Source organism: Drosophila guanche, unplaced genomic scaffold (assembly GCF_900245975.1).
Source record: "Drosophila guanche unplaced genomic scaffold, DGUA_6, whole genome shotgun sequence".
NCBI classification, from domain to species: Eukaryota; Metazoa; Arthropoda; class Insecta; order Diptera; family Drosophilidae; genus Drosophila; species Drosophila guanche.
Genome location: NW_022995744.1, coordinates 8441738 through 8467910, shown reverse-complemented (window position 1 = coordinate 8467910; position 26173 = coordinate 8441738). Strand labels below are relative to the sequence as shown.

The window sequence follows — 26173 nt, the reverse complement described above, 5'->3', positions numbered from 1 at the left end:
CGTAGTTTCCCGTACCTACTATTTTCGATGTCACCGGAACTGCTGCTGGCCTCGTCGCTGCTGCTATTCACTGTTTCATTAAGAGTTATTGTGTCTTTGGGCTGGATACATTCTGATTTATTATTATTTTCGGCCATTTGAGTTATCAACGTGCTGCAGCCTGAATTGTTTTGGTTCCACTCTGAGTTCATGAACCGCCGAACTAGTTTATTTATTGGTGCATTTACCTTCCATACAGCTATGCATTCTGGGTATTATGGATTACTATCTGGTAGTATCTCTTTTTTGTTAGGCAATTGTAAATTGATTGTAATTAATTCAGAATTCTGATGAACGCTGTGTGTGCGCCAGGGCTGCAAAAATAAAATTAGTGTTGCACCCCTGAAGCGTGAGCGTGACCAGATCAAACAAAAATAAGTGTAGCCAGATCGAGTCGAAAGAAGTGCATTTTCAACAAAATAAGGTAAAATATAGCAGAAATATGGCCAAAAATAATGAAACAATTGGACAAATTAATGGACTTTCGACTACAGCAAATGTAATCGTTGCAGCCGACCAATGTTGGCAGTGCAATAAAGGCATCAGACAATTGATTATTGCGACGCATGCCGAAGAGGGAGGATATTCAACAGAAAACTAGTGTAAAACCGAGGAAAACGAAAAACAAGTGACTGCAATGAAACAAAGACAAATTTTGCACTGCACTTTGGGACTGGGATACATTTATTGGCCGCGTTCGGAGAACTTGTGTGATATGTGATACATTAATAAGCCGTGTTTCTTGTCTTTTTCCAGTTGTGGCGTTGCGTTGCAGAAAATAGGCAGCAACAACAAATACAACAACAACGAGAACGGCAATTTGTGTCCAGCAGTAACGGGAGTTGTTCTTGTCACACGAAAAAAAGTGTACCTTCAGGCATCTCGATAATCCAGCATGGCCGACCCCGAAAGGCAGAGCTTGATCAACAATGATGATTCGATCATGTACACGTCGTCAGCTGCCGTCGACGAGGGTGCCGAGAATCCTGGCAGCAGCACAGCCGCAGCCCCAAATGAGGATGGTGCGTACAACTGATTATTGACCCTGGCTAGAGCCGGGAAGTACATTCAACTTGGTGTAAAATCCCCTCCCGGCATCCCGCATGTAATTGTATTGATGCCCTATGCGGGTCTATTGGTGTGAGTGTAGCGTCGCTGTAAGTGTACGTGCCGGTGCCTCTGTGTGCTCCGCTTTGCATTTGAAACCCAACAAGTGTGCGCTCTACTTATCCGCAACTGTGATTTAAAGTTGTCGCAGAAGCCAGCCAGTCTTGCATTTCATAGATTTTCACACTTCCCCCAACTTAGTCATGGCCCTAAGCACACCGTGTCTATAAACGTAGACGTGGGCGTGGGCGTTGGTACCGTGGTAGCGCAGGGCACTTCATTTGTTAGTAACACGACGCCAAATCGCAGCCATTACTTTTGTTCTTGTTTATGCTCCCGTATCTGCAGAACGCAGCAAAACGTTTCTCTACAGCTGTTTAATCAGCATCGATTCGGTATGACTCATCGTAGCTTGTTCGCTGCCTTTATCGCTGGGCACAGCAAGAAAGAAGAGACACAGAGACCTGCAGCAGTTCCATTGTGTGCTGTACGAAAGAGCCTGATCATTCTCTCATATCATTCAAGACTCGACTCTCTGTTGCATACTCTTTAAACGAGTTCAATTACGACTGCTATCCATAGGACAGGCCAGTGAAAAAGGGAATTCATAATTGTACACTGATTTATTTAGTTTCTCGTTTTGCACAAAGTTCGAACTTGTTTGTGCCGCCCAATGGCTCATCCAAGAGCCAGTAAATGTAGTCTAGGATGGGCTAGTTAGTGCGAACAGGAACTTTGCATTCATAGCTCCAAAACATTGACCCATTTGTCTCTATCGCATCGCGTCTCATCTTCTTCAACCTACACACTATCGGAAGACCAGTCCTCTTTCTCTATCTCTTGCTGTGAGGCGAGGACTGCGGATGACTGCAATGTAAGCTGAAAATGCAGCAGTTTAGCCTGTAAGCCTCTGCTGGCGAGATGTATTTATTTTACACAAAAGGTCTAGGCACTGTACGAGTACATACATATACATATATAAATGTTAATTTTTTGATCTCTTTGGTTTCGGTTGATTCGCAGGCAATGGGGCACCGACGGCAGTGCCTTGTATTGGACCAGATGAGCTGCCACCACCCTATCAGCAGAGCAGCAACACTGGAGGTGTGCCAATGGTCACCTGTCGGGTGTGTCAGCACATGATTGACATCACCGCGAAGAGGGAGCAGCATGTGGTCAAGTGCACCCATTGCAATGAGGCAACTGTAAGTGTCCAATAATTAGCTAATGAATTGCCCAAGAGATAATCGCTTACCCCATCGAACACAGCCCATTAGGAATGCTCCGCCGGGCAAGAAGTACGTACGTTGCCCATGCAATTGCCTGTTAATCTGCAAGAGCTCGTCGCAGCGCATCGCTTGTCCACGACCCAATTGCAAGCGAATCATTAATTTGGCCCCAAGTCCCGTCACCCCACCCGTGCCAACCATGCCGGGCATGTGTCGTGTCATCTGTGGTCACTGTTCGGACACGTTTTTGGTAAGCTGACAGCAGTAATAATATCTCCCACATCAGAGAGTAATTTATATAATTTTGTTTACCTGCAGTTCAACACCTATCACAATGCCCTGGCCCGCTGTCCACATTGCAGAAAGGTCTCCTCGGTGGGTTCGCGCTTCGCCAACAGCCGCGGCCTTATGTTTGCCATTGTGGCGCTGCTGTTCCTTGTGGCGGGCATTGCCGTGACCATCGGCACAATCTCGTATGCATCGGTAAGAAAATCAGTGCCTAGAATTTAGGTCTGGCGACCCTTTACTCAAACATAAACCTCTGTTTGTTGACAGGCTCACGGCGGCATGTATATTCTCTATGTGGCATTGTTTGTAATCGCGGCGAGCATGTTGGCCCGATCCGCGTACTATTTCCGCCTTAAAGTGAGCGCCATTGATGGGCCCATGTAAGAGTCGCGTTTGCGGTGAAAGAACAAAAGTGCATTGTTTTATTTTTATATATGTATATACACATATATATATTATGCATATATATCATTCCTTTTGATATTAAATGTAACCCGCAATCTAAACAAACAAACAAGCAGCCCATAGCAGACGAAACAATGAACATTTCACCAGGAGGAGCACTTCACTTTCCCAGCCCCAAAAGGAGTCATAATGTTGAACAAATATAATGAACAGCTAGCTAAATTATCTGAGAAGAAGAAATCAGCCAGAAAAATATAATGTGATTTCCAAAAGCATATTTAGGACATTAGGACGCGTAACTAACAAAAAACTATTGAATATATAGTAAAAGCGAAATATTTCCAAAGTAAAAGTCAAGTGCTAAAAGGGGAAAACCCACAAAGAGAACTATAGGCAGTCATTAGTTAGTAGATCATTGGGAAACACACACACAAAAAATATTTTAAAATCTTATATCTCAAATTTTTAAAGTTCTCGGTACTCAGTTTTTAAAGTGCTACTTCGCTTTTAGTAAAACTTCTCATTCGTTTTCTTTGGTGTACAGTTGTGTTAATTGATTGTAAATTTGTGTTTCTTGTTTTGTGCGTGTCCCCCCAGCAATTACTTGTTTCGGTATTTATTCGCTAGAACTCATAAAACACACGAAGCGCTTTGATCTATTTTGTGGCCTCCTCTTCTGCTAAGAATTTAATCAAATGCACTTTTTCTCGGAAGCAAAGAGTTCTTTTTTGTTTGTTTTTAGGCATTAAAGATACTGCTAATGAAGGTACATACACCCACACACGCCCACATTTATATACATACATAATTATAATTATAATAAACGAAACATAAATCTTCTTGAAAATACAAAAAACACAAAGAACAAGCAACGCAACGTGCAGCAACAACAATTTAGACAGCAAAATGCTAAACTGCGAGAAAATATATGCGATTATATGATAAAAATGAACGGTTTACTTTTGAAACAAAAAAAAACAAATAAATATATATATATATAATACAAAATATATTATATATATATACAACATTTATATTTAGTACATTATTAATTAGCGTACATACACTGTAAATAAAATGAAATAAAACACATAAAAAGAAACATAAATTGAATTCGTATGCGAAAGGACAGATCATAGCAACCGTAGGGATTTACTTTCAAAATTAGAGCGACTTTGATTATCAATTTTCAATCCGAATCTCAAGCTCAATTTCAATCCGAATCTCAAGCTGTGACAGCGACTGTAGAAAATGGAAAAAATAATGTTTACACGCCGCGCACCGTTCAATGCAATTCAAGGCTCAAATGCAGAGGAAAAGCGTCCTCTGCTTTCATGCTTTACTGTGGGATCCACTGTCCGCTGCACGATTTGCTTCGACGAGGAAATATTGGGCGAGGTAAGTCGCTAGCTAATTATTTTAATTAATTAACTTAACAATCGCTTCTTTGAGGTTGTGGCCTTTGATGCTGGCACCAAAATGCTATTGATAAAAGTACCCAACAAGCGGGGGCTCTCCGACATAAACATCGTGAATCTAAACTTTTGCTTGGATGTGGAGATCGTTAAGGAGGTCGAGCTGTCGCATAGTATTATAACACCTGCGCCACCCGACTTACCGAAGGTATTTGGAAAAATGTTATCTATCTGACCCTCCTAACGCAAATATCCTCCATATCCTCTAACAGCTGGAGAAGCGTCTGCATAACAGCATCGAGCAGAGGGCCAAGCACCTTCTAAACTTCAAACCGAAAGTTTCGCCAATGGGTCAGGCGCTGTTTCGCCAAATTGCCTTTTATTTGGGTGACTCTCAGGTGTATTGGCTTGAAAAGGAGAATATAATCTCCATATTGGTGATGGAGCAGGTGATCATTGAACCACCCTATGGGGTGGCCAATGTCAATGGCCCGCAGGAGGCTACCAAACTTAAGCACTATGTCCAGTGGATTGTGCAGAAGTTTCTGAACAAGCAACATTAAACAGACATTCCCATAGAAACAAAAGTACACACACACTCGCTGCAGCGTTGTTTATCAACAAAACAAATAAAATGAGAATCTAGTACACCCACATGGAAACTTCGTTATCTGCTTGGAAGAAAACAAAATCTGTCATAAATATACTCTTACAATCGTAATTATAATTCGTTTGCTCCCCCAAATTTAACCATGGCTGATGACGATGATAAACCCAAGAAGCATACCCTGGACTCGCTTTTTATGGTGTACTGCAACTACAAGGTACTCCCCCAGTTTCTTGTGTCTTCGATTATACTTAAATTGTTCTTGCGCCCCCCGCAGGCTAACCCTACGGAGCTTGAGAACGAGCAGTTTGACTGCATTCTTCTCTCGCAAATTGATGCCTGGCTGGAGCAGGCCAAGCTAATGCCTAACCCCATAGCACGTACCCAAACTGGACTCCTTTACATGCGCTATAAGTACGAATACCCCACACAGTACTGCCATTCATTGAAAGCATTTTTTTTCCTTAGAAAGTGGCGCTTGGGATATGAAGACTTTCTTGAGCTGATTACGCAATTGGTGGTCGATAATAACTTAATCTTGGATGAATTTAAGCAGATAATGATCGAAGCGGGTCCTCCCAGCGGTGCCACCGACATCGTCATAGTCAAGTAGTTGTACTAGCAAATCAGCAGTTTATTTTATATAAAAAACATCAGCATACAACAATATCATTTACAGACAGTAACAATAAGATTATAAACAATATTTATGGGAAATATTTTCGTTAGTTTGTTCGCAAAGTGCATAGTAAGCCTCTTTTCAAGTTTTTTTAGAAATATTAAACAAATAAAAAATAATTACAAATAGTTTTGACATTGCGAGATTTCTAATCGGGATCATTAATAAAACTGGTCTGGTGAATTATTTAATTGAATAAATTGAACGATACTGGGGTCCCCAGGTCTGCTGATTCTCTTAAAGATAACCATGATTCGATGAGTAATAACTTCCAGTACAAGTAGTAACAGCAAGGGAGCTCTGTTCGGTTTCAGTTTATCACCTGAACAAACACGGCGCTTGTCGGTTCGGAGATTACAATGATATTCAAAAAATATATGTATATGCATATGGATACTATTGTACATATATGCAGTAAATATTGACTTAATTATAGTTGATATATGATGGCTGTACGAGCATCTCGTAATGGTATATTAGTAATGCACATTTCAGTTTCAGTTTGTACTGGGTAATTTCCGGCTCTTAACGAGGTGCATAAAATGCGTAGAAGAACTTTTGATATTTGCACTCTTAGTCATACCTCCAGCAGCCGCCATAAAATCACTCTATGGCGCATCTAATGTATATAGCTTTTGAGTATATAAACGACTGCATGTGGTGTATACAAAGCACCATTTGGCGGTTTCGGTTTTGTGGCGTTTATCGTGTGTATCGAGCTGTTCCAAGGTCACTTCAATTACCGCACATTATTTCCGGTTTTTGCCGTTTTGATAAGATACATTTGTTGGCATAGCGGGTGACTGTATCTCAATCTGCAGGCTGTACAAGTGGCGTCATGGTTTTCTATGTTCTCCAGATTTGCATCATGTTTAGAATGTGTATTAAGTAAATGTGGCACTTAGGATTAGATTAGTATCAATTGAAAGCGATTGTAATTGCAACGATTGTGGCCCTGCCCCACCTTTCGTCTATGAGTATATGGTGCGCTCGAGCCAATCGTCCAGGTTGAAGAAGGCGGTGTCCGAATTGTCAGTGTCCCGTTCGCGGAACATCTCGATAAAGGTTCTCACTTTGATGGCACACATCAGGAAGTCATCGAACGGTATCTGTCCCTCCCGCGAGCCGTAGCGATGCGCCAAGGCATTGAGTAGCCGATTGTTCAGATGATAGCCAGCCGAATTGAGAGCTCCGCGCAAATGGAAGCCATCGATGCTGCCGGTGCGGCGAGTGTCGTACAGCTTGAAGACGGCACGCCACTTGGCAATGTCCGTCAGCAGAGCCTCGAACTCATCGAAGCCCAGACGGCCGGAGCGATCCTTGTCCAGCATGGCTACCATTGAACGCACGGCATCCTTGGAGAAGCCATCAGTGCCAACCATAACATCTCGCATCGAGTGGTCCAGAATGCGCTTTAGCTCCTGCCAGTCCACCTCCTCGTCGCTGCCGGCCACGCTGTCGAAGAGTCGTCGCAGGGCAATGCGCTGCGGATCATCCTCTTCCTTGGGCGTGGGCGGCGGCAAGGCGGGAGCAATACGATAGTCTGTCTCGCCAAAGCCGACCTCATCGTCGTTCTCCTCCATGTTGTTCATTGTCTCGGAGAAGACTCGAATGATAAACTCTCCCTCCTCGTTGGGGTCAAAGGTGGAGGGCACGATCAGATAGTGTCCAGGCGGCAGCTTGAAACGTGCGCACACCTCTCGCGTGTTGATGAAATGTGGCGAACGTGCCACGGAGGCGCGATACTTGAAGAAGTTGAGGCTCTGCGGCTTCACCTGTAGGTCACGGTCCGTCAGATGGTAGATGGCAAAGCCAATTGTGAGGCAATCGATGCCCACGTTGCGCTTGCTGCGACGATTTTTCTGCATCAGAGCCACAATGACTGTGCACTTGCCGTCGTCATCCTCATCGTCGGGATCCTCCAGAGAGATGACATACTGTGGATTGTGCCAGAAGGTCTCCAAGAAGTTGCGGCAGCCGCCGGCCGTGACGCCCGAGGTCCATTCACCCTCAAACATTGACATCTCCCACTTGCGGCGCGAGCTGTTCTGCTGATCCTCGGTCAGCGAATCCGGGTTTAAGTTGCAAATCTCCACACGATCGAAATGATTCAGGAAGTCCTGGAAGGACATCCAGAACTCTCCATCGCGATCGAAGTTCAAGCCAATCTCATCCTTTGTGTGCTCGGGTATGAAACGCCACTCGGGCGAACTGTCACTCCACGGGCCGCTCCACTCGGCGTCGTTGCCCCAGGGATTTCTCATGCGGATCATTGGAAGCTTGCCCTGGCGATTCGGCGTCGATATATCCATGAGGCACACCTTGGTGATGGAGTAAGCGTGTCCACGAATCAGACCCTCGCGTGTCTCGGCCTCCAGGACATGCGGATCCGGTTCCAGGGAGCAGCCCATCATTGATCCGCGTTCGGCAGCCTTCATCATGATGCTGAATAGATTTGGTGGAGCCTCCTTGATGTCATACCACTCAGTTACACCGCCAGTGAAGTCCTCCATTGCCTCGCAAGTGGTGCCGCCTAGAAACAAATCGTTTGGATAAAAATAAATACTTAAAATGGGAAGTTCTTTGATTAAACGTTACCCTTGAGGGCCTCGTAGGAGCCATGCAGCTTGGCGTAGGCCTTCTCCAGCAGGGCACTCCAGAACTCGTTCCTCTCCGTGGAGTGCATGTAAATCAGCTCGCCGTTGTAGGTGGGCAAGCGATCATCGATGACCACCTCCACCCATTTGCCGTACTGCCAGAACTTGAAGTGGAATATGCCGGCATAGTTCTCCTGGAAGTCCTGGTCCGGTGGGATGACGCGGAAGAACAACGTGGAGTCCTGCGTGAGATTCGCAGCAGCGGCCAAGAGCCAGCAGTCCCCAAGCTCGCCCTGCTGCACATCGAAGCGTGAGTAGCCCTCCACAAAGAACTGGGGATCGTCGACAATCTCGGCAGGGCGACGCCATTCAATGTATCGATCTGGACGCTTGGAGAACATCAAGGAGGCATTGTTGGCCGGAAAGTCGGGATCCTCAAACAGCGTACCACTGCCAACACATGAGTCGCGGAGCGAGGCAAAGTCATCGCCTCGTATGCTCGTCTGGCGGGTGCTGGTGGCCTTGCGGCCCATCCAGAACATGTTCTGATTCTCAGGCACCTTGACGCTGGTGAAGCTCAGCTCTGCAATTCCCACAGACGGCTCCTCCTCTTGTGTGGGCGCACTGGCTGGTGGCGGCGCCGTCGGATAGGGCAAAGACGGGAAACCCATTGCCTGCTGAGGAGCTGGGCTCATTGGCAAGGGAGCGTACGGCATTGGCATACTGGGAAATGCAGCAGGCATCGGGGCCAGTGGAGCGGATGGATACGGAAGTCCAGGCTGTGGCATGCTTGGGTAAAATGATGGTGTCATGGGTGCCATTGGTGCAGATGGATACGGCAACGATGACGAGGCAGACGGCAAACTGGGATACAAACCGCCGCCACCTGAGTATGGGGCGGCACTTGGGTATCCAGGCATCGGCATGCTCGTTGCCACGCCCATGCCCGGGTAGGAGGCATTCTGTGAGTGAATTGCCTGCTGCTTTACCACATATGGCATGCCACCCACGCTCTCCGATGATGGGTATGGCAGCGAAGGGTAGAGCCCTGCCTTCTTTGTTGTATCCGCGCCTCCTCCGCTGACTTCATTTTTGCTGTAGCCCAAGGCCGCCAAATTGACAAGGCCAATGCCGCTGGCATGATAATTCTTGGGGTAATTATCAATGCCGTACATTTTCACTGGATTCAACTTTGGCTTTTCTTAATGAGTAGCACTCTTAGCAGCCTTTAAATAAGTTCTCCCAGATGTTTAACAACTCGTCGTCTAACTAAAACTGCTGACTCGGTTGGGAAATGTACGCTTTTAAGGGGTATATCCAAATTTAACTTTCTCGGTAAATGATTCATAATCTTTAACCCTAGTGTGATCGGATTTTTTTTGCACGCGCAATTGCTAATTTCGTGCCACATACCCATTTGTGTAAAGCAAAGTTATAATAGCATAGTAAAACCAATACAAAATAGCTTTTGGGTGCATTTTTAGTTCCAAAAAGGAGGTTTTTTTGTTAAATAAATTTAATCAAACAAGTTGACGCTTAGTAACCCGGTAAATTGAATACTTGACACAATCTAAGGGTTAACTGCATCTACAGGGCTGCGTAGTAGAGTGGCCAGTAGTTGAAAACAACCAAACAACAACAAAAAGTCTCGCAAACCAGCCAATCTTGTGGAGAATTGATTGATAGATCGGATAAAAGTATAGTTTTAGCCCGGAGACTCCTAGCTAGCTAGTAATATCAAATAGAACATCAAAATCGAGAAAAATAATTTGAGATGTTCGGTATATTACAGTATATTTCGAAAATGCAAGGGTATATTTCTGTATATTTCCGACGGTCAATCGGCATATTTTATGGATAATTCCGCAGTCACACTGATGCAGAGAATGCCGTGTTTTTAACAACAAACGAAATATTTTTGTATTTGTCTGCAACAAGCGGCGATTCTGCGATGGATTTGCAGCCTGAGGTGCCTGAGGCACCGCTGCGGCCATTCAAATTATAAGTACCCTTCCAGCTTTGTACATAATCAGTAATTAATTTTTTTTTCTCTCTACCGCAGCACGGCGCATCAGCTTGTGAGCTTCACGGGCATCAGTTTTGAGAGGCGCAACCTAATGGTAAGAATAACACTTGCATTTAAAAACAATATTTAATAGAGAAATACACCCCTAGGGCATGGTAGAGCTTACCATAGTGCCGAACTGCGATAGCCTGCGTCTCATTCGACTAAATGCGAAGCAAATGAGGATTTACAGTGTCGTCCTCAACGATGTGTGTCCCGCGACGTTCGTATACTTTGACCCCTTCATAAAAATTTGCAAGGACGATCAAAAGACACGATCGCTTGAGGACTACCGCGTAAAACATTTACAAGCAGCCCAGCTTACCGATCCGGATGTAAACAATGGCGAGCTGATGATTGAAGTGCCGCCGGATGGCTTCTCCCTGATACAAGAGGGACGCGGGCTGCGCATAAGCATTGAGTTCTCGTTGGAGGACCCGAAGAGCGGCGTGCACTTTGTCATTCCTCAAGCGGACAAGGACGATGAAAAGTTGCTCAACTGCTCACACATGTTCACCAATTGCTATGAGAACTCCAGTCGGTTGTGGTTTCCCTGCGTGGACAGCTTCGCAGATCCGTGCACTTGGAAGCTGGAGTTTACGGTAGATAAGAATCTGACGGCTGTGTCGTGCGGAGAGCTGATTGAGGTCCAAATGACGCCAGATTTGCGTAGGAAAACATTTCATTATTCGGTGACAACGCCCGTGTGTGCTCCCAACATTGCCTTGGCAGTGGGCCCCTTCGAGATCTATGTCGATCCACACATGCACGAGGTGACGCACTTCTGCCTGCCCGGAATGCTGCCACTGCTGAAGAACACGGTGCGCTACTTGCACGAGGCATTCGAGTTCTTCGAGGAGACCCTTTCCACGCGCTATCCCTTCTCCTGCTACAAACAGGTGTTTGTAGACGAGCTTGACACGGACATCAGTGCCTATGCGACGCTCAGCATAGTCTCGGTCAATCTCCTGCACTCCATAGCCATCATTGACCAGACGTACATCACCCGCACATTTATGTCCCGCGCCGTGGCCGAGCAGTTCTTCGGCTGCTTCATCACCTCGCACCATTGGTCGGACACCTGGCTGGCGAAGGGTATAGCCGAGTATCTCTGTGGCCTGTACTCGCGCAAATGCTTTGGCAACAACGAGTACCGCGAGTGGGTGCAAACGGAGCTGGCCCGTGTGGTTAAGTACGAGGAGAAGTACGGCGGCATCATTCTCGACTGCAGTCAGCCGCCCGCCCCATTGCCCGTGTCGAGTACAAATCCCTCGGCAGCTGCCAGCAAGCAGCAGGAAATTGTCCACTACTTTCCCATCAAGAGTCTGCACACGGTGTCGCCCAAATATGTGGAGGCCATGCGGCGCAAGGCTCATCTGGTCATTCGAATGTTAGAGCATCGCATTGGCCAGCAGCTGCTAATACAAGTTTTCAACAAGCAGCTGGCACTGGCCACAAATGCAGCCTCGACCAAAATCGGTGCCGGCCTCTGGTCCCAGTTGCTCATCTCCACCAATATCTTCATCAAAGCCATCTTCACGGTGACCGGCAAGGACATGTCCGTCTTTATGGATCAAACCGTGCGCACTGGTGGGCATGCCAAGTTCTCCCTGTCCTCGGTGTTCAATCGCAAGCGAAACACCATCGAGCTGGAGATTCGTCAGGACTTTGTCAACCATCGTGGCGTGAGGAAGTACAATGGTCCGTTGCTGGTGCAATTGCAGGAGCTGGATGGTACATTCAAGCACACGCTGCAGATCGAGAACACTCTGGTCAAAGCGGACATTACCTGCCACTCAAAGAGCAGGCGAAACAAGAAAAAGAAAATCCCTCTATCCACTGGCGAAGAGGTGGACATGGATCTCTCTGCCATGGAGTAAGTCTCGAGACACATTTCCACACAATATTTATGCCTAATGCTTTGTGTATCTAGCGACTCGCCTGTGCTGTGGATACGTCTTGATCCGGAAATGATTCTGCTGCGGGATCTGATCATCGAGCAGCCCGACTTTCAGTGGCAATACCAGCTGCGACATGAGCGCGATGTCACGGCCCAATTCCAGGCCATCCAGGCGCTGCAGCAGTACCCGACAAACGCCACGCGACTTGCCCTCACAGACACCATTGAGAGCGAACGTTGCTTCTACAGGGTGCGGGTACAGGCGGCGCACAGCCTCACCAAAGTGGCCAATCAGATGGTGGCCTCGTGGAGCGGCCCACCAGCCATGCTGAACATATTCAGAAAATTCTTTGGCTCCTTCAGTGCCCCGCACATAATCAAGTTGAACAATTTCTCCAATTTTCAATTGTATTTTCTCCAAAAGGCAATTCCAGTGGCCATGGCAGGTGGGTGTTCTTGCGTACTGAGTTCTTTGTTGATGCTTAATTGAATTATGTTTTCTGACAGGTCTGCGCACCTCGCATGGCATTTGTCCGCCAGAAGTGATGCGCTTCCTCTTCGATCTCTTCAAGTACAACGAGAACTCGCGCAATCATTACACGGATGCGTACTACAGAGCTGCTTTAGTGGAGGCCTTGGGCGAGACACTGACGCCTGTGGTTTCTGTGTCAATGCACGGCACACAGATCACACCCGACAGCCTGTCCACAGATGCCAAGTAAGAAGCTGAGCCTGCTGCTCTTGAGAGATTTCTTTCATTTCAATTCTTCTCTTTAGACTGGTGCTGGATGAAATGACTCGCCTGCTGAATATGGAGAAGAGTTTGCCGTCTTATAAGTATGTCGTGTCCGTCTCCTGCTTAAAGGTCATTCGAAAGCTGCAAAAGTTTGGACATCTGCCGTCGCTGCCAAACTTCTACCACAGATATGCGGCATATGGTGTCTTTTTGGATTTGCGTATCGCTGCCATGGAGTGCTTGGTGGACTTTGTGAAAGTGGATGGACGCAGCGAGGACCTTGATCATTTGATCAACCTGCTAGAGACGGATCCTGATCCGGCTGCCCGTCATGCTTTGGCCCAGCTGCTCATCGATAATCCTCCCTTTACGCGTGAGATCAAGAAGAGCGCCTTAGACAATCCCAGTCTGGTCGAACGACTTTGGGAGCGGATAAACACCAAGGAACATGGCAACACCAAGCTGCGCTGTGACACTGTCGATCTCTACTATGCGCTGTACGGCAGCAAGCGTCCAAACTGCCTTCAGGCCAGCGAGAATCAAAGCTTCTACAAGGACCTCCTCAAGGAAGGTGCTAGCAGCGGACCGAGCTTCAAGAAGCTCAGCGACACCAAGCAATCCCAATCCTTGGGGGATAACGTAAAAACCGAACCCAATGAGCGGCATAAGCCTGCCATGGTCACCATTAAACGAACGGCCACCGAAGCCTTTGCTGTGGGCGATGAGATCATCAAGCTGGAGGTGGAGCACAGCGAGGTGGTTACAGTGGTGGACGATCCATCCCATACGCAGGCCTACGACAGTGAGACCAAAGTGAAAGTACAGCCAGCGGATGAGGGTTCCGGCGACGGGCACATAAGCAAGCGCATCAAGACGGAGGTCTTTGCGGAGGACGATGACGGTAACTCGATGACGGTGCTCGACATGGCGGAGTCGATGCGTTACGAGAGCAGCTACGACGAGGGCAAGTTCAAGCCGAGCGATGGCCTTGTCAAGAAGAAAAAGAAGAAGGACAAAAAGAAGCACAAGCATAAGCACAAGCACAAGCACAGCAAGGAAAAGGAGCGAGACCGCAAGGACAAAGACAAGGACAAGGATAAGCGTGATCCACAAATCTCCCGTCTGCAGACAAAGGAAACGGCCACGCCGGACACTCTCAGTTCGGCGGACACCAGCAACAGTAACAGCAATTCGGGATTCGGCCCAAACTAAGTGAGGGAAGCAGAAACCCCAACAATAGGAACTATGAGAACACTTCTTAAGAACAATTCTTGATAAAGTTTAAAGTCATTATATCAGAAATCAGATTAATATGTTATGTTAAGTAATTGTCAACGCGCTCCTCCTTTCGTTTGGTTTCCGTATTTTTTTTGTTTTATTTTTATAATTTAACATTGCGCAAGTGCTGAAACATTTTTACAATACTTACAAACTAGACAAGGACATTTTAACTAAAACAGGACTCTCATCCCCTGGCTCATTGAGCCTTCTGAGCCTCCGCCTCTGGTGCCGTCGCCTTGGTCTCACTGCCCGCCACGGCCGTGTCCTGCTCATCTCTCGGACGCCGCTTCTGCAGTGCGTGAGCGTGGGCATGCAGATGAGCTTGTTGTCCCTCGATGGGCTGCAAGTAGGTGACACTGCCGCCGCCTATGCCTGTTGCCGTCTGATGCTGCTGCTGTAGTTCGCTGGCCGTGGGAGAGGAAATAATCTTCACCGACGGCTCCGATGGGGCGGCCAACGAGCGATGATGATGATGCTGATGCTGCTGTTGGCCGGCCAACTGTCGCGTGGCTAGTCGCATGAGGTGGGCATAGTCTACTGGCGGATGATTGCGATACTCGGGATGATCCTTGACATACTGCTCATATGGGACGGGCACTGGCACTGGCACCGCCTTCACCGGGTACCCAGCATCGACCAGCGCCTGGAACTCGGCCTGTGTGAGGGGCTTTCCATTAGGGGGCGGCAGATTCAATTGCTTCACTTCGTCCAGCGTTCGCAGCTTCTGCACCGACGTTCCGGTGGGCGTAGGTCGGGAAGGGGTGGCGATTCCAGTGCCCTGCGACACATAGATGCTGGACTGCGAGGGCGACGGCGAGGGATAGTCTGGCAGTGGCAAGGATGTGGGTGTGACTCCCAGAGCTCTCTGGTTGTGCTTTATCGGATCCGGCGGACTGGGATAGAAGCTGGAGGAAGCCGACTGCGGTGGTGCTGGTCCCTGGCTGCGATCGTAGTCTGCATAGACACCCTTCGAGGGCTCGGCCAGTTTATAGTGCTTGGCTCGGAGGTAGGGCTTAGGGTGCGGGGATGGCTTGGGACCGGCTGTGGGGGCCGTCTCCTGGTAGTAATACTGCGAGGGCTGTGGCTGGTTGGCTGTCTGCGTGGGGTACACAACGGGTCCTAGCCTCTTGGCCTCGCGAATGGGTGCAGCCTGAGTGGGATAGATGGGCGTTGGCTGCTGGTAGTTGCTGAACTTGAAGAGGGACGGGACAAAGGGCTGGTTGTTGGCATCCAACAGGGAGTTGGGTGTGCTGGCCAGGTAGGCCTTGGGTTGGCGCAGTGCCGGGTGCGAGGTGGGCGGTGGCGGATGCTGCAAAGGCAGCGGGTGGCGTGCCGATGGTTGCTGGTGGCTGTAGCTCGGCTCATTGCTGCTGTCGACGTAGGCAACGGCCGGTCCTGGCTTGTTGGCGGCCAGCAGTTTCTCAATCTCGCTCTCCAGCGACGACTTGGCCAGCGGATGGTTGGGCAGGGTCTTGTAGCTGATCTGCGGCTGGTAGTAGGCAATTTGTGGGGGAACCCCAGAGATTAACTGCTGCTGATGCGGCTGGCCATGGTGGTGTATAGCCTTGTGCAGATGACTTCGCTGAGCCTGCTGCTGCTGCTGTTGCTGTTGTTGCTGCTGCTGCTGTGCCAACTCCTCCTCCTCGTACTGCTGTGCCTGTGACACCGGCAGATACTTGGGACCGCCACGGGAGTGGGATTGTGAGTAGGCAGGCGACACAAGCTCCTGCTCGGCCACCAAACGTTCGCGATAGCCACCCAAGCCCAGAGACGGATCCGCTTGCTGCAGCACCTTGTGGGTGGCCGCCGTGCTGTGGATGGACAGTTGCTTGTGCTGCTGTGGATGCTGTTGTTGCTGCTGTTGTTGTTGCTGATGCTGCTGTTGCTGTTGCTGTTGACGCAGTTGCTCGTGGTAGGCTCTCGCCTGCAGCTCTTCCTCCAGCAGTTTCAGAAACTGTTCCTCGGGTATGACCTGATACGGCTGCTGGCCTTGGTGCTGCTGCTGTTGTTGCTGTTGTTGCTGTTGTTGATGTCCCTGCTGGTGCTGTGGAGCGGGAAGTGGCAGTGGCAGCTGGTAGGGACCCACTCCGGGATATGGACGCGGGCGTTGCTGCAGCTGCGGTTGTGGCTGAATGGACACGGCATAGCGCTGCTCCGCCTCCTGCTCCTGTTCCTCCTCAGCGACGGGTGTGGATGACTTCTTTGGGTTGCTGGCCGCACCCTTGCCTTGACCTGCAGCCCCCAGGGCCTTGGGCTGGTGATGGCGCATAATATCTTGCAGGTATACATAATGCTGCACCTTCAGTGGCAAGAAGAGAGAGACGGGTAATTATGGATTTTATACTGTGGGCTGCTGTGGGTGTGTGAACCGTAAACATTCAGCCAGCGGCGGCCAATGTCAGCGGCTGTTTAATGTGGAGCCAGCAACAAAAACAGAAACTGCGGTGGCAGCCACCACATGGCAGGTGCTTCACAGTCACAGACGTTGTGAGAATGGCGTGGTATCTAAAAAATATGTTTATATAACACTTGCGGCAAGACTTTGGCAACGCCAACACGGACGAACAACAACCGCAGCACTATGGCGGTGTGTTGCAATCTGTGACCAACATAGGACAACAACAGTTACACTGTGCAACAAAAGATTTTCATATGTGTACGTACATATAATGCAGTTCGATCCAGATTTATAAGCCACCTAAAAGGCTTAAAAGAATAGTGTGCAAAAACGGCAACAGTTCCTCTTGTATACCAGTGTGTATTAGAATAGGGAAGTCAAGTATAACAGTAATACAGTTTAACTGCAAGGAAGGAGTGAAGCTTGAAACAGTTCGAATCTATTGTGAACCTGCTGCATAGTGTTTGCTAGCGTGTAATTCACATTATTATGGCAAATAAAAGCAGCGCCGCCAGCAATTCAAGGCGCCACCACCACATCAACCACAGAAAAAGAGGCAGACCAGACCAAAAGTGGGGGTGATTATAACATTATGTCAACTTTCTTCCCACGACCACTCAAAGCTGCAGCGCAGAGCCGCGCTGCCATTGTGTCGCTGTCGCGAATGATGGAGCAGAAGAAACATAAGAAGTAGCAAAAAAAGAAGAAGCCATGGAAGAAGCAGCAGCAAAAGATGTAGACGGAAACGTGGAAATGATTGCGGGTGGGAAATGGAAAGGGAATGGAGTGGAATTCGTTATTTAACGCGTAATACAAAAAAGATAACATAATGTTGCAATTATAATTTGTTACTGCGACGATGGCTGTCGCCATGTCATGTCGTGACTTAGTTCTGCCGATTTCATTTATAATAATCATATTATTATTATTATTATTATATTTGGCAGTACAGTGCACATTTAATTTCTATACATTTTGTAATAGAAACATTCATTGTCTTTGCCTAATTGTAATTGTCTTTGTCTGGGCTCTGTCTCTATTGCAATTTGTTCCGAATAAGTATAAAAACCTTTGGGCCACAGGGAGATATTGGTCAAGGTTTCTCGGCCTCGGCGAAAGGGAGAATTTGACAATTTATCTGGGGCTTGGGTCTTGTCTCTGGCATTTTGTGACTGGGGTACTGGGACAAACTGTGGCCTGATGTGGCTTCAGATGTTTTACATCCGGCATTTTGCAAAGAATCGTGTAACTGCAACCGATTCCCAGTCACGAAGCCAGGTCGTCCGATCTCCGATGTCTGATGGCCGCAGGGGCCAAGCAGCGACATGATGAAACGCCCCTCGATTTGCACAAAGCAAACAAAGAAATGAACAGCGAAACAGTCCCTCATAGCCAAAACGCCATCAATCAATAGCCTTCCCCACTCACCCTCACCTCTTGACTCTGCTCCAGCAGTTGGGCAGCATGCGGCCTGGAGTTGGCCGCCGCAAAGTTCCGCAGCTGAGGCCCCTCGTGCCCCTCGTGCTGCTGATGCTGATGCGGGGCAATGGGTCGTATGATGAACTGATTCGGCTTCGTGCCATAAATGGTCTCCTGTCCGTCCTCGGGATCGTCAGCCACCGTTGCATCCGAGCTTCTGTGATTGGGATAAAGGGGCGTCTCCTTGCTGCTCACCTGGCGCTTGTCCTTAGACGCCTCCGACTCCAGAGGCGTGGAGGCGGCGCTCTTGCTATCGTCAATGCTGCTGCTGTCGCTTTTAGCTTTCGTTTCCAGTGCTTGGGCGCATAGGAGGCCTAGGAGTAGACACAGAATTGTTAGATGGAACAAGTGTGAATATCATGGGAATATTTTATGTTATGGTTGCTCTTTGGCATTTATTGGGTGTTTAATGTGAGTGATAATCAAGTAGTCCACGATTATATAATATACACATTGATGCATGTTTATGGTTATCGCATGAAAAGATTTATTTTAACGATCTATTCTATATTTTAATTTGTGGAATATTTATTTTTGGTATTTGGGAAGTTGTTTTTATTTTTGTGAAATTGTTTAAAGCTTTTAAATCATAGTAATGGAATTATATTAATAATTTCTATATATATTTAAAACTCTTTTTACAACTAAAACCCACATTTTTTCTAGTTTTCCGCTTTAAAGAGAAACTTGAATCACTTCTGTATACTAATACTTCTTTTATAATTCTTAAAAAACCTATTTCCAAAACCCTTTAATGACATTCAACATAAATGTCGAACATTTTCATCACCCATTTCTTTTTCAAACAGTTTAAACGTTTAACTCACCCAGCAAAAGTGTTAGGATCCATATTTGAATCCTCATGGTGTGCCAGCACTACGACACAACAGCCCACACCGCCAACGACAACAACAATACAAAATAACAGACCCTAGGCAATGCCAAAGAGACTAGTAATTGAATATCTTGTATCTGGATCTGCCCGTTGGTTACTTTCACAGTCACTTGGGTTATTTTTCAGTTGTTGCTTTTCGGCTGTTTCCTTGTCAGGCAGTCAGACAGTCAGGCAGTCAGGGTATTGCGATGGCTGCATCTGCTGCATCTGCATTGAGCATTTGCCGGCTGCAACAAACGAAACGAAAGAAAAACACGACACAGAGACGGCGATTATTATTTTCAGTTATATAATTGAAGATTCGACACAAATCCAACACAACATTGCAAAACCGTAAGCGAAACTGAATTTAAATTTGCATCCGAATTGCGAGTAGCTTCAATCTAATTCTCAATTGGCACTCGTATCCCGTAATCCTTGGATGCGTCTTGTAACATATTTTTGCTTTGGCGCGAAATTTAGTAACACTCCAAAGATAATGATGGATGGATGAATGAAGGCTTTACCGTGTCTTTCCTGCAAGGAGAGTCAAAGCGAGTCGAGACGAGTCGGTTGGGAATTTAATGGATCGCGCGCGCTGTACGTTCAAGCAACGAATCTTTGCCGTTGTGCGGCCAACACTTGTATTTATAAAACCCCGTGGCCGAGACTCGTCTGGGCCGAGTGCCGAACCGAGCACTGCGGCCGACCTTTGCGGCTCGTCGTGCCGTGCCAGGCCAGGCCAGATCAGCCAGCCAGCCAGCCAGCCAGCCAGCCAGCCAGCCATCCAACCAAACCAACCAGCACCAACACAAAGAGAAAGGTTTGTCTGCCCCAGCCTCAGCATCGTCTGCTGCTCCTCCACTTTGAATCGGAATCCGAAGCCGAGTCTAACTCCCACTCCGACTTCGTCTGCGATTCCGTTTTCAGGGGGCCAATTGAACGTTGACGGCTCTGTCGGTGGCTAACCGCTAGTTAAGCGCACGCCTAATGGCAAGGCTCGGGCATTTGCCTGCCGCCTGGAAGCGCCCCAAAATGCTAACGTGACACTAAATTGCCCGCCCACCCTCTATCGCCCCCCCCCCCCCCCCCCCCCTCCCTCCCCCCCCCCCCCCCCCCCCCCCCCCCCCCCCCNTCTCTCACGCTCTGCACACACTCCTCGCACGCCCAGAAGAGTACGTCGAAAACGACGGCTGCCGGCCATGGCTATTTGGGCTGGTCGAGGCTAAAGGGCACTTTTGTTTTTGTTTTTGTTTTGGCTTTGGCTTTGGTCTTTCCTTTATTTTTTGCTGTTGCTGGGGCTTCTATACGGATTGCCATTGCAAATTGGGCGCATTACTTTTAACAAGCGTTTTTCGATTCGGATGCGAGTATCCATTTGCATTAGCATTGCATATTTAATATGCTTAAGCCCAAGCCTCGGTCTTAGCAGCTGCCCCTGCGAGCAAGTTCGCTGCCTAAGTCTTTCATTTGACATTTGCAATTGCCAGGAAGGCAGGCACAGTGTGGCATGGATATGTTGACAAGGGATGGCATGGAAGCAGGAAACGAAATGTATTCCTAAGAAATAATTGTACTATATTTAATCTACTTTCGCTTGAGGTTGAAGGAAGAACCTGAGGAAGTCTGCCACTGCCATAAGTTTATTCAGCAATTTCGGTTTGCTTGCTCTGATTCACACCACTGTGTGCTGGCAGTGTCGAGGATTGAATATAAAGAATTAACATTTCAGCGCATGCGTGGGCAGCTACACTTAACCCCTGGCAGAGTGCTGGCTGGCAGCATCAATTTCGATCTCCGATCTGACGGACGGAGTCAAGTCGGTGGCCAATTTGGGCAATTGCCGTGCGAGTTAATTGAGCAGCTTACCTAATGCTAATGCCATATCCATGGATTGGTCTCCTTTTGGGTTTGGATTCGGTTTTGGTTTCGCTTACGGATCTGCGTTGGTGGTGTCAAAGTTAACACGGTAGCTGTGAAATTTGGCGCTGAGGAAATCCCGTGGAAATTGGCGTTGCTGTTGCAAGCTCACTGGCTGCCATTTCCTCATCCTTAGCAAATTGATTAGGACAGTTTGGCTGCAAACTAACCAAATAAATAAGTTTATAATTAAGTGGAGGATTTGCGGCTGCAGCTTTGTCTCTTTGGTTTTTTTCTTTTTTTGCGCAACACTGATCAGAGTTGGTGCAACAACAGCAACAACAGCAACAGCAACGGCAGCAAGAGAGTTACTTATTATAAATTCTCCTGGCTGCCGCTGCCAACGATGATGCTGCTGCTGTTGTTATTTTGTTCACATTGTCATTTAGTTGTCTGCGTGCCGCTTGTGAAATTGTTGCATGGCATGCAAGTCGACAACTGCAGCAGCAGCAGCAGCAGACACAGCAGACGATTCCATCAGCAGTTGCAGTGGCAACATCTTCTTTTCTTTTACTACTATTTATTATTGTATTAGTTTCTGTTTTTTTCTTTCAGCTGCTTTTAATTTCAAGTGCTTTTTGCTGCTGCTGCTGCTGCTGCCGCTGCTGCTTTTTGTTGAAGCTGCAACCAGAAATGCAACAATTTCCAGTTGACTCCACTTAAATCAATGCTGATCATGACGTGGATGCTGATGATGGTGATGCTCTCAAGCTCTTAACTGGCAGTTCAGTTCACATTTTGGCATTTGCATTCAGCAATTCTCCATCCACATCCACATTCGCTGCTGCTGCTGCTGCTGCTGCTGCTGCAGGTTTTTGCCTGCTCCAAATTTTATGTGTATCAATTCAGACAGAAATCGGACAGAGTCAACCTTAACATTTGGTTTATGCTTCTGATATTCTTCTATTCGGACTCTCCGTTGACCGAAAACATTTGCTGAGATCTTAATTGGCAACTGTGTGGATACGTTTTGACGTTTTTTTTCTAACTGTGTGCCACTGCCACATGTTGCCTCTGACACTGCCACTGCCGCCGTTGTTGTTAATGAAAAGTTGTTGGACAATGAAATTGCACAATCGAATCGTCTCGTGGGGTGACCTGTGAAGATACAGCAACAACCACAACACACACGCCAAATCAACAAGAAAATGTATCGCCAGGCTGTAGTTAAAATTGCCATATGACAGGGTAAAAGTTAATGCCAGTAATCTGTATAAATAATGTGTAATCCTACCAGCTACAGCTGACAATTAAAATGCCATTCCGTTGAACTACACCAGTCTTACGAGTATCCAGTAGCTAGGCTCACAGTGCAGCCATAACTCAATGCTCCGACATGCCAACTACATAGTTCGGATGTATCCTCAACAGTTGATCGTAACTGCAATGCGATAACCAATACTCTGCCAAAAGCTAATTGGAATTGCTGCCAAAAGCACAAATAGCAATAAAGGAGGATATATTATATTCTCTTTTAATTCCGAATTTTATAGTTCCCTTTCTCCATTAATTTGATACCTTGCTTACATAGTTAGATCTCCCAAGCACTAATTTATGGTGTTTGACATGCAATAGTCCATGAATAAAAGCAGCCCAAAAAGTCCTCAGCTAACAAGACACATTCGCTACCATTACACCATGGTTATGGCTCCCAATTCTTTACTTGTCACATAAACATCTGCTTGTCACCTGCAAATAAATGCCTTCTACTCAGATATCCTATCGTAGCTGTACGTCTAGACAGTAAACAGAGATTTGTATCTAGCACTTACGTTTCCAGACCTGCCTGCCCGACTGACTATAAACGTCACAACGAACAATTTATGAATCATAAAAAAAACTTTTAGAGTAGATGGCGAAATAAAATTGAAAAGTGCATTCTAACTCATTTAAATACAATTAAATTGCTCCAAATGGTAAATGGAAAAACGTTTTGGGAACTACTCATGCATATGCCATAAATATTTCGTGATCTACGCGAGCGACAATCCCTGTCCGTCTGTCTGTCTGTGTCCGTCTCCGTCTCCGGGTTGGGTCTTTCGGTTCCATTGAAGCGTGGCCCCCCCATGCAAACACCAAAATAATTTGCTAATGAGCTTGGCCAAAGTATAGCGTCCAGGACCACTAAACTGTAGAGGATTTCCATGAGAGATTGTAGATGGTCGGTCGGTCGATGGCTGAGATTACATGATGTCTGGCTGGCAGGGAGGGCCGAGAGGGGGAGGGGAATCTTTGGCTTTGCCTGACTTTTGACTTGCATTGTTATATGATTTTGGGCCTTTTCCTGGTTTTTAATATTGGTAGAGCAGCCCCGCAAGTGTTTCGTATAATCGCAGCCAAATGCCTGGGCAGCATTTAATGACCAGTTTAAGCACTTTATGTGGATTTTCACCAACCCAGCGAGCGCCTGTGTGTTAATTTGGACCAAATAAATGGACTGTAGACTGTAGACTCTAAATCCATATATCGGCCATAATGTCTGTTGTCTGGTGTTTGGCTGGGAAATAACTTAATGCTTTCCATTCACGCCAAGCCAGATACGATAATGAGGCAGGCGGCCAGACAATTGATGCGAGCATGCCCGATCATGTCTATGGTTATGATCATTTCTATGAGTGAGGGACTTGGCGACCTTGTGGCTTATTTATTGACTCTTATATCGATTATCGCGATTAGGCAATGGGAGGCGTCGGGTCGTAAAATGTCAGAGATCAGCGGGTGAAGAAAAGTTTTCTTTGCCGTGCCGTTTGTTCAAATGACTCGCTCATTGTTTTCCCCTCGCACCCCCCATGACGATTGCACCATAAATCGCAGACTTTAATGAATGAAATCGGGAAAGCGTTGCAATCATCAATCCCCTGCGCACCCCCAAAATCTCTAGTAGCTAACAATGCGCACACACACGGACAATGACAGACTTTATGAATGAGTGTTGAAAAATATTCATACAAAATATAAGAAAAAGAAACAGAAACAAGATTTTCACACTAGCACCAAATCGTTGTAGCCAGCGAGGCATGTAAAGCTCCGTAGTTTTCATCGTTGCCGCCTCTGTTGGTGCCTGACTTGGCTTGGCATTAGCCAAGTGGCTCTTGGCCCAACATCCCCTGCCCCCTTACTACTGACTCCACTGACACACCCGGATAACTTCATTTACATTTTGGGCGTGAGAAGAATAAGTATACACAGATACAGAAGATCTGCTTCATCGGCTCTGGCTCTGGCGCTGGCTGCGGCACACGGGTTGTGCCTTAATTAGATTATAACCTGCCGGTAGTTCCACATGCAGCACCGGTATCTGGTATCTGGTCCCAGCAATCTCCTTGTTGCTCATTTGAATTGCGTGCCAAAAATTGTTATCGTGCTGTTGCACAACACCATCGAAGCAAGGCGGAACTGGGTCCATCATCCATAAAGTGCATTTGCCTATTGTCCCAATTAGCTAGGCTTGGCCATGGCTACTGGTGCCCGTAAGCCATAAGCAGCAGCAGCAGCACAATTAACTTGTCTTGTAAATGGCTTGCGGTTGCGGCCAAGAACTGACTGTGTGAAATTTTCACACATTACATTTGCTTATTAACAGCCATTTCCATTCCAAAGCTAAATTCCACAGGCGACAAGTAGCTCGATGGTATGACACGCTACCAATTGAATCACTGCAGTTATATATAACAGTTACAAATATATAACAGTTTTGTATATTTTTTGTATTTTTGATTTCGCACAATGGCAATGACAAATCGCAGTTTGCTAAAGCCCACAATCAAATCATTACCAAACATATTTTTGTTAATCTCTGGGCTTTTGTAAATGTATGCAAATTCCCGCGCACGGGCCTGTGCCAAGGCTCTTTACAAGAAAAAACGGACAGAGAGAAACAAAAATAATCCCTGGGCAAAGCTTAAGACAAATAAACATACTGTTAACGATGTGAAAATGTGCACAACAAAGACTTTTGGCCAAAGACCAGCAATTAGCCACGCACCCGCACATCGCTCGGTTCTGCAATGGATGGCCCTGGGCAATATAGCATCCACTGGCATCCATCCACTGACATTTCAATAGAACCGTCAAACGATTACAGTTTAACACAATTTATGAGCTGCTTCTGATTCTTAGATTCTGCACACATAAGTCCAACTGCTGGTGGCATTAACCAAATTGTGTGTCCGCTGATAACTGGATTCCGTGTCCCAGCGGCAAGCGCACCACCTTGGCATTTAAACCAAAGCAATGGGCAAAAAAAAAGTGGCCAAGCAACAGGAAGATGGCAGCCGCAACAATAACAACAAAAAACCAAAACAAAATCAACCAAAGCCGTTGAAAATTTCTTAATAGAAGCGCCGAAAAGCACAAAAAATAAAAACGTAACTAAAAAGCTGTCGGTCGTACGTCGGTCTCAGCATGGACTTGGAATCACAAATTAAATGTTAATACTAATACCTAGGCAAAGGCAAAGGGGCTGAGGCAACAATGGATATATCGGAGCTTCGGGGCATGAAACCAAAACCGGATTTGTGGCAAAACACAGACCACAGAGAGAACAATGTGCGCATAAATCTAGCTTCAAAACATGAATGCAATTTAAGCAAACTGAATGAGCGATTGCCAGGGATTAGCTCCAGCTGGAGGGGGCCAGTCAGGGATCTGGCAAAAACCTGCTCACCACTGTACCACTGTAACGTAATCGTAATCGTAATCAAATCAAAACTTGACATTGTCTGACTCTGAGCCCCACTTAAGAGTGTGGTAGAAAGGAAGCAGCTGGGATCATTGGGAAGACCGAAGACCTCTCACACGAACACGCATACAAAATGACAGATTGCATAATAACCGAAGATACTCGCGTACAGCAGGGGGATCAGATCTCGTCTCGCGGTTTCAAAAATCCACTTCCACACAATCCTACAGAGAGACATGCAGTGAAAGTTAATTTGGCAAAAATATGTAGAAAAATTATGAAATGAAATGAAATGTATTTTCCTTTCGTTTGCCACTGCATTGGCATTGTCTTTTGCCACCGCCGAGTGGCAAGTAGCAACTAGCAAGCGGTTTGCCGGTTGGCGGTTAGCGCGGCAAGCGGAAATGGTAACGAAAACAGGCAAACGGCAGTGGGAGCAGACAGAGCAAGACTTAAACCGCCCAATAGGTTAA

The 26173-nt window shown here is 47.0% G+C and overlaps 6 protein-coding genes across 7 annotated transcripts; 4 read left to right on the top strand and 2 right to left on the bottom strand.

Annotated features, from left to right (window-relative positions):
- Positions 1–393: 393 nt before the first annotated feature.
- Positions 394–3988, top strand: LOC117580394 (type I phosphatidylinositol 4,5-bisphosphate 4-phosphatase-A). 2 transcript variants are annotated; one of them, XM_034266934.1, is made up of 6 exons: positions 394–463; positions 796–1061; positions 2170–2351; positions 2416–2625; positions 2694–2858; positions 2931–3988. In XM_034266934.1, the coding sequence occupies exons 2-6, from the start codon at positions 935–937 to the stop codon at positions 3045–3047; spliced, it is 801 nt and encodes a 266-aa protein (XP_034122825.1). In that variant the 5' UTR covers positions 394–463; positions 796–934; the 3' UTR covers positions 3048–3988. The 2 variants fall into 2 exon arrangements, with proteins under 2 accessions (XP_034122825.1, XP_034122827.1); XM_034266936.1 differs by lacking the exon at positions 394–463 and adding an exon at positions 547–641.
- A 145-nt stretch (positions 3989–4133) lies between these two features.
- LOC117580395 (protein Hezron) lies at positions 4134–5071 on the top strand. The gene is made up of 3 exons (XM_034266937.1): positions 4134–4466; positions 4521–4691; positions 4756–5071. The coding sequence occupies exons 1-3, from the start codon at positions 4320–4322 to the stop codon at positions 5044–5046; spliced, it is 609 nt and encodes a 202-aa protein (XP_034122828.1). The 5' UTR covers positions 4134–4319; the 3' UTR covers positions 5047–5071.
- Positions 5072–5124: 53 nt separating this feature from the next.
- On the top strand, positions 5125–5807 carry LOC117580396. The gene is made up of 3 exons (XM_034266938.1): positions 5125–5307; positions 5368–5504; positions 5559–5807. The coding sequence occupies exons 1-3, from the start codon at positions 5236–5238 to the stop codon at positions 5701–5703; spliced, it is 354 nt and encodes a 117-aa protein (XP_034122829.1). The 5' UTR covers positions 5125–5235; the 3' UTR covers positions 5704–5807.
- LOC117580391 (calpain-B) lies at positions 5706–9768 on the bottom strand. The gene is made up of 2 exons (XM_034266931.1): positions 8368–9768; positions 5706–8302 (listed from the first exon to the last, which is right to left on the bottom strand). Exons 1-2 carry the CDS (start codon positions 9539–9541, stop codon positions 6741–6743), a joined length of 2736 nt encoding a protein of 911 aa, XP_034122822.1. The 5' UTR covers positions 9542–9768; the 3' UTR covers positions 5706–6740.
- Positions 9769–10219: 451 nt separating this feature from the next.
- Positions 10220–14395, top strand: LOC117579161 (transcription initiation factor TFIID subunit 2). Its single transcript, XM_034264919.1, has 6 exons — positions 10220–10367; positions 10432–10486; positions 10542–12307; positions 12365–12777; positions 12839–13049; positions 13109–14395. The coding sequence occupies exons 1-6, from the start codon at positions 10318–10320 to the stop codon at positions 14277–14279; spliced, it is 3666 nt and encodes a 1221-aa protein (XP_034120810.1). The 5' UTR covers positions 10220–10317; the 3' UTR covers positions 14280–14395.
- Positions 14396–14422: 27 nt separating this feature from the next.
- On the bottom strand, positions 14423–20132 carry LOC117579162 (ataxin-2 homolog). The gene is made up of 4 exons (XM_034264920.1): positions 19627–20132; positions 19053–19347; positions 18181–18539; positions 14423–16647 (listed from the first exon to the last, which is right to left on the bottom strand). Exons 2-4 carry the CDS (start codon positions 19087–19089, stop codon positions 14545–14547), a joined length of 2499 nt encoding a protein of 832 aa, XP_034120811.1. The 5' UTR covers positions 19090–19347; positions 19627–20132; the 3' UTR covers positions 14423–14544.
- Positions 20133–26173: the final 6041 nt, after the last annotated feature.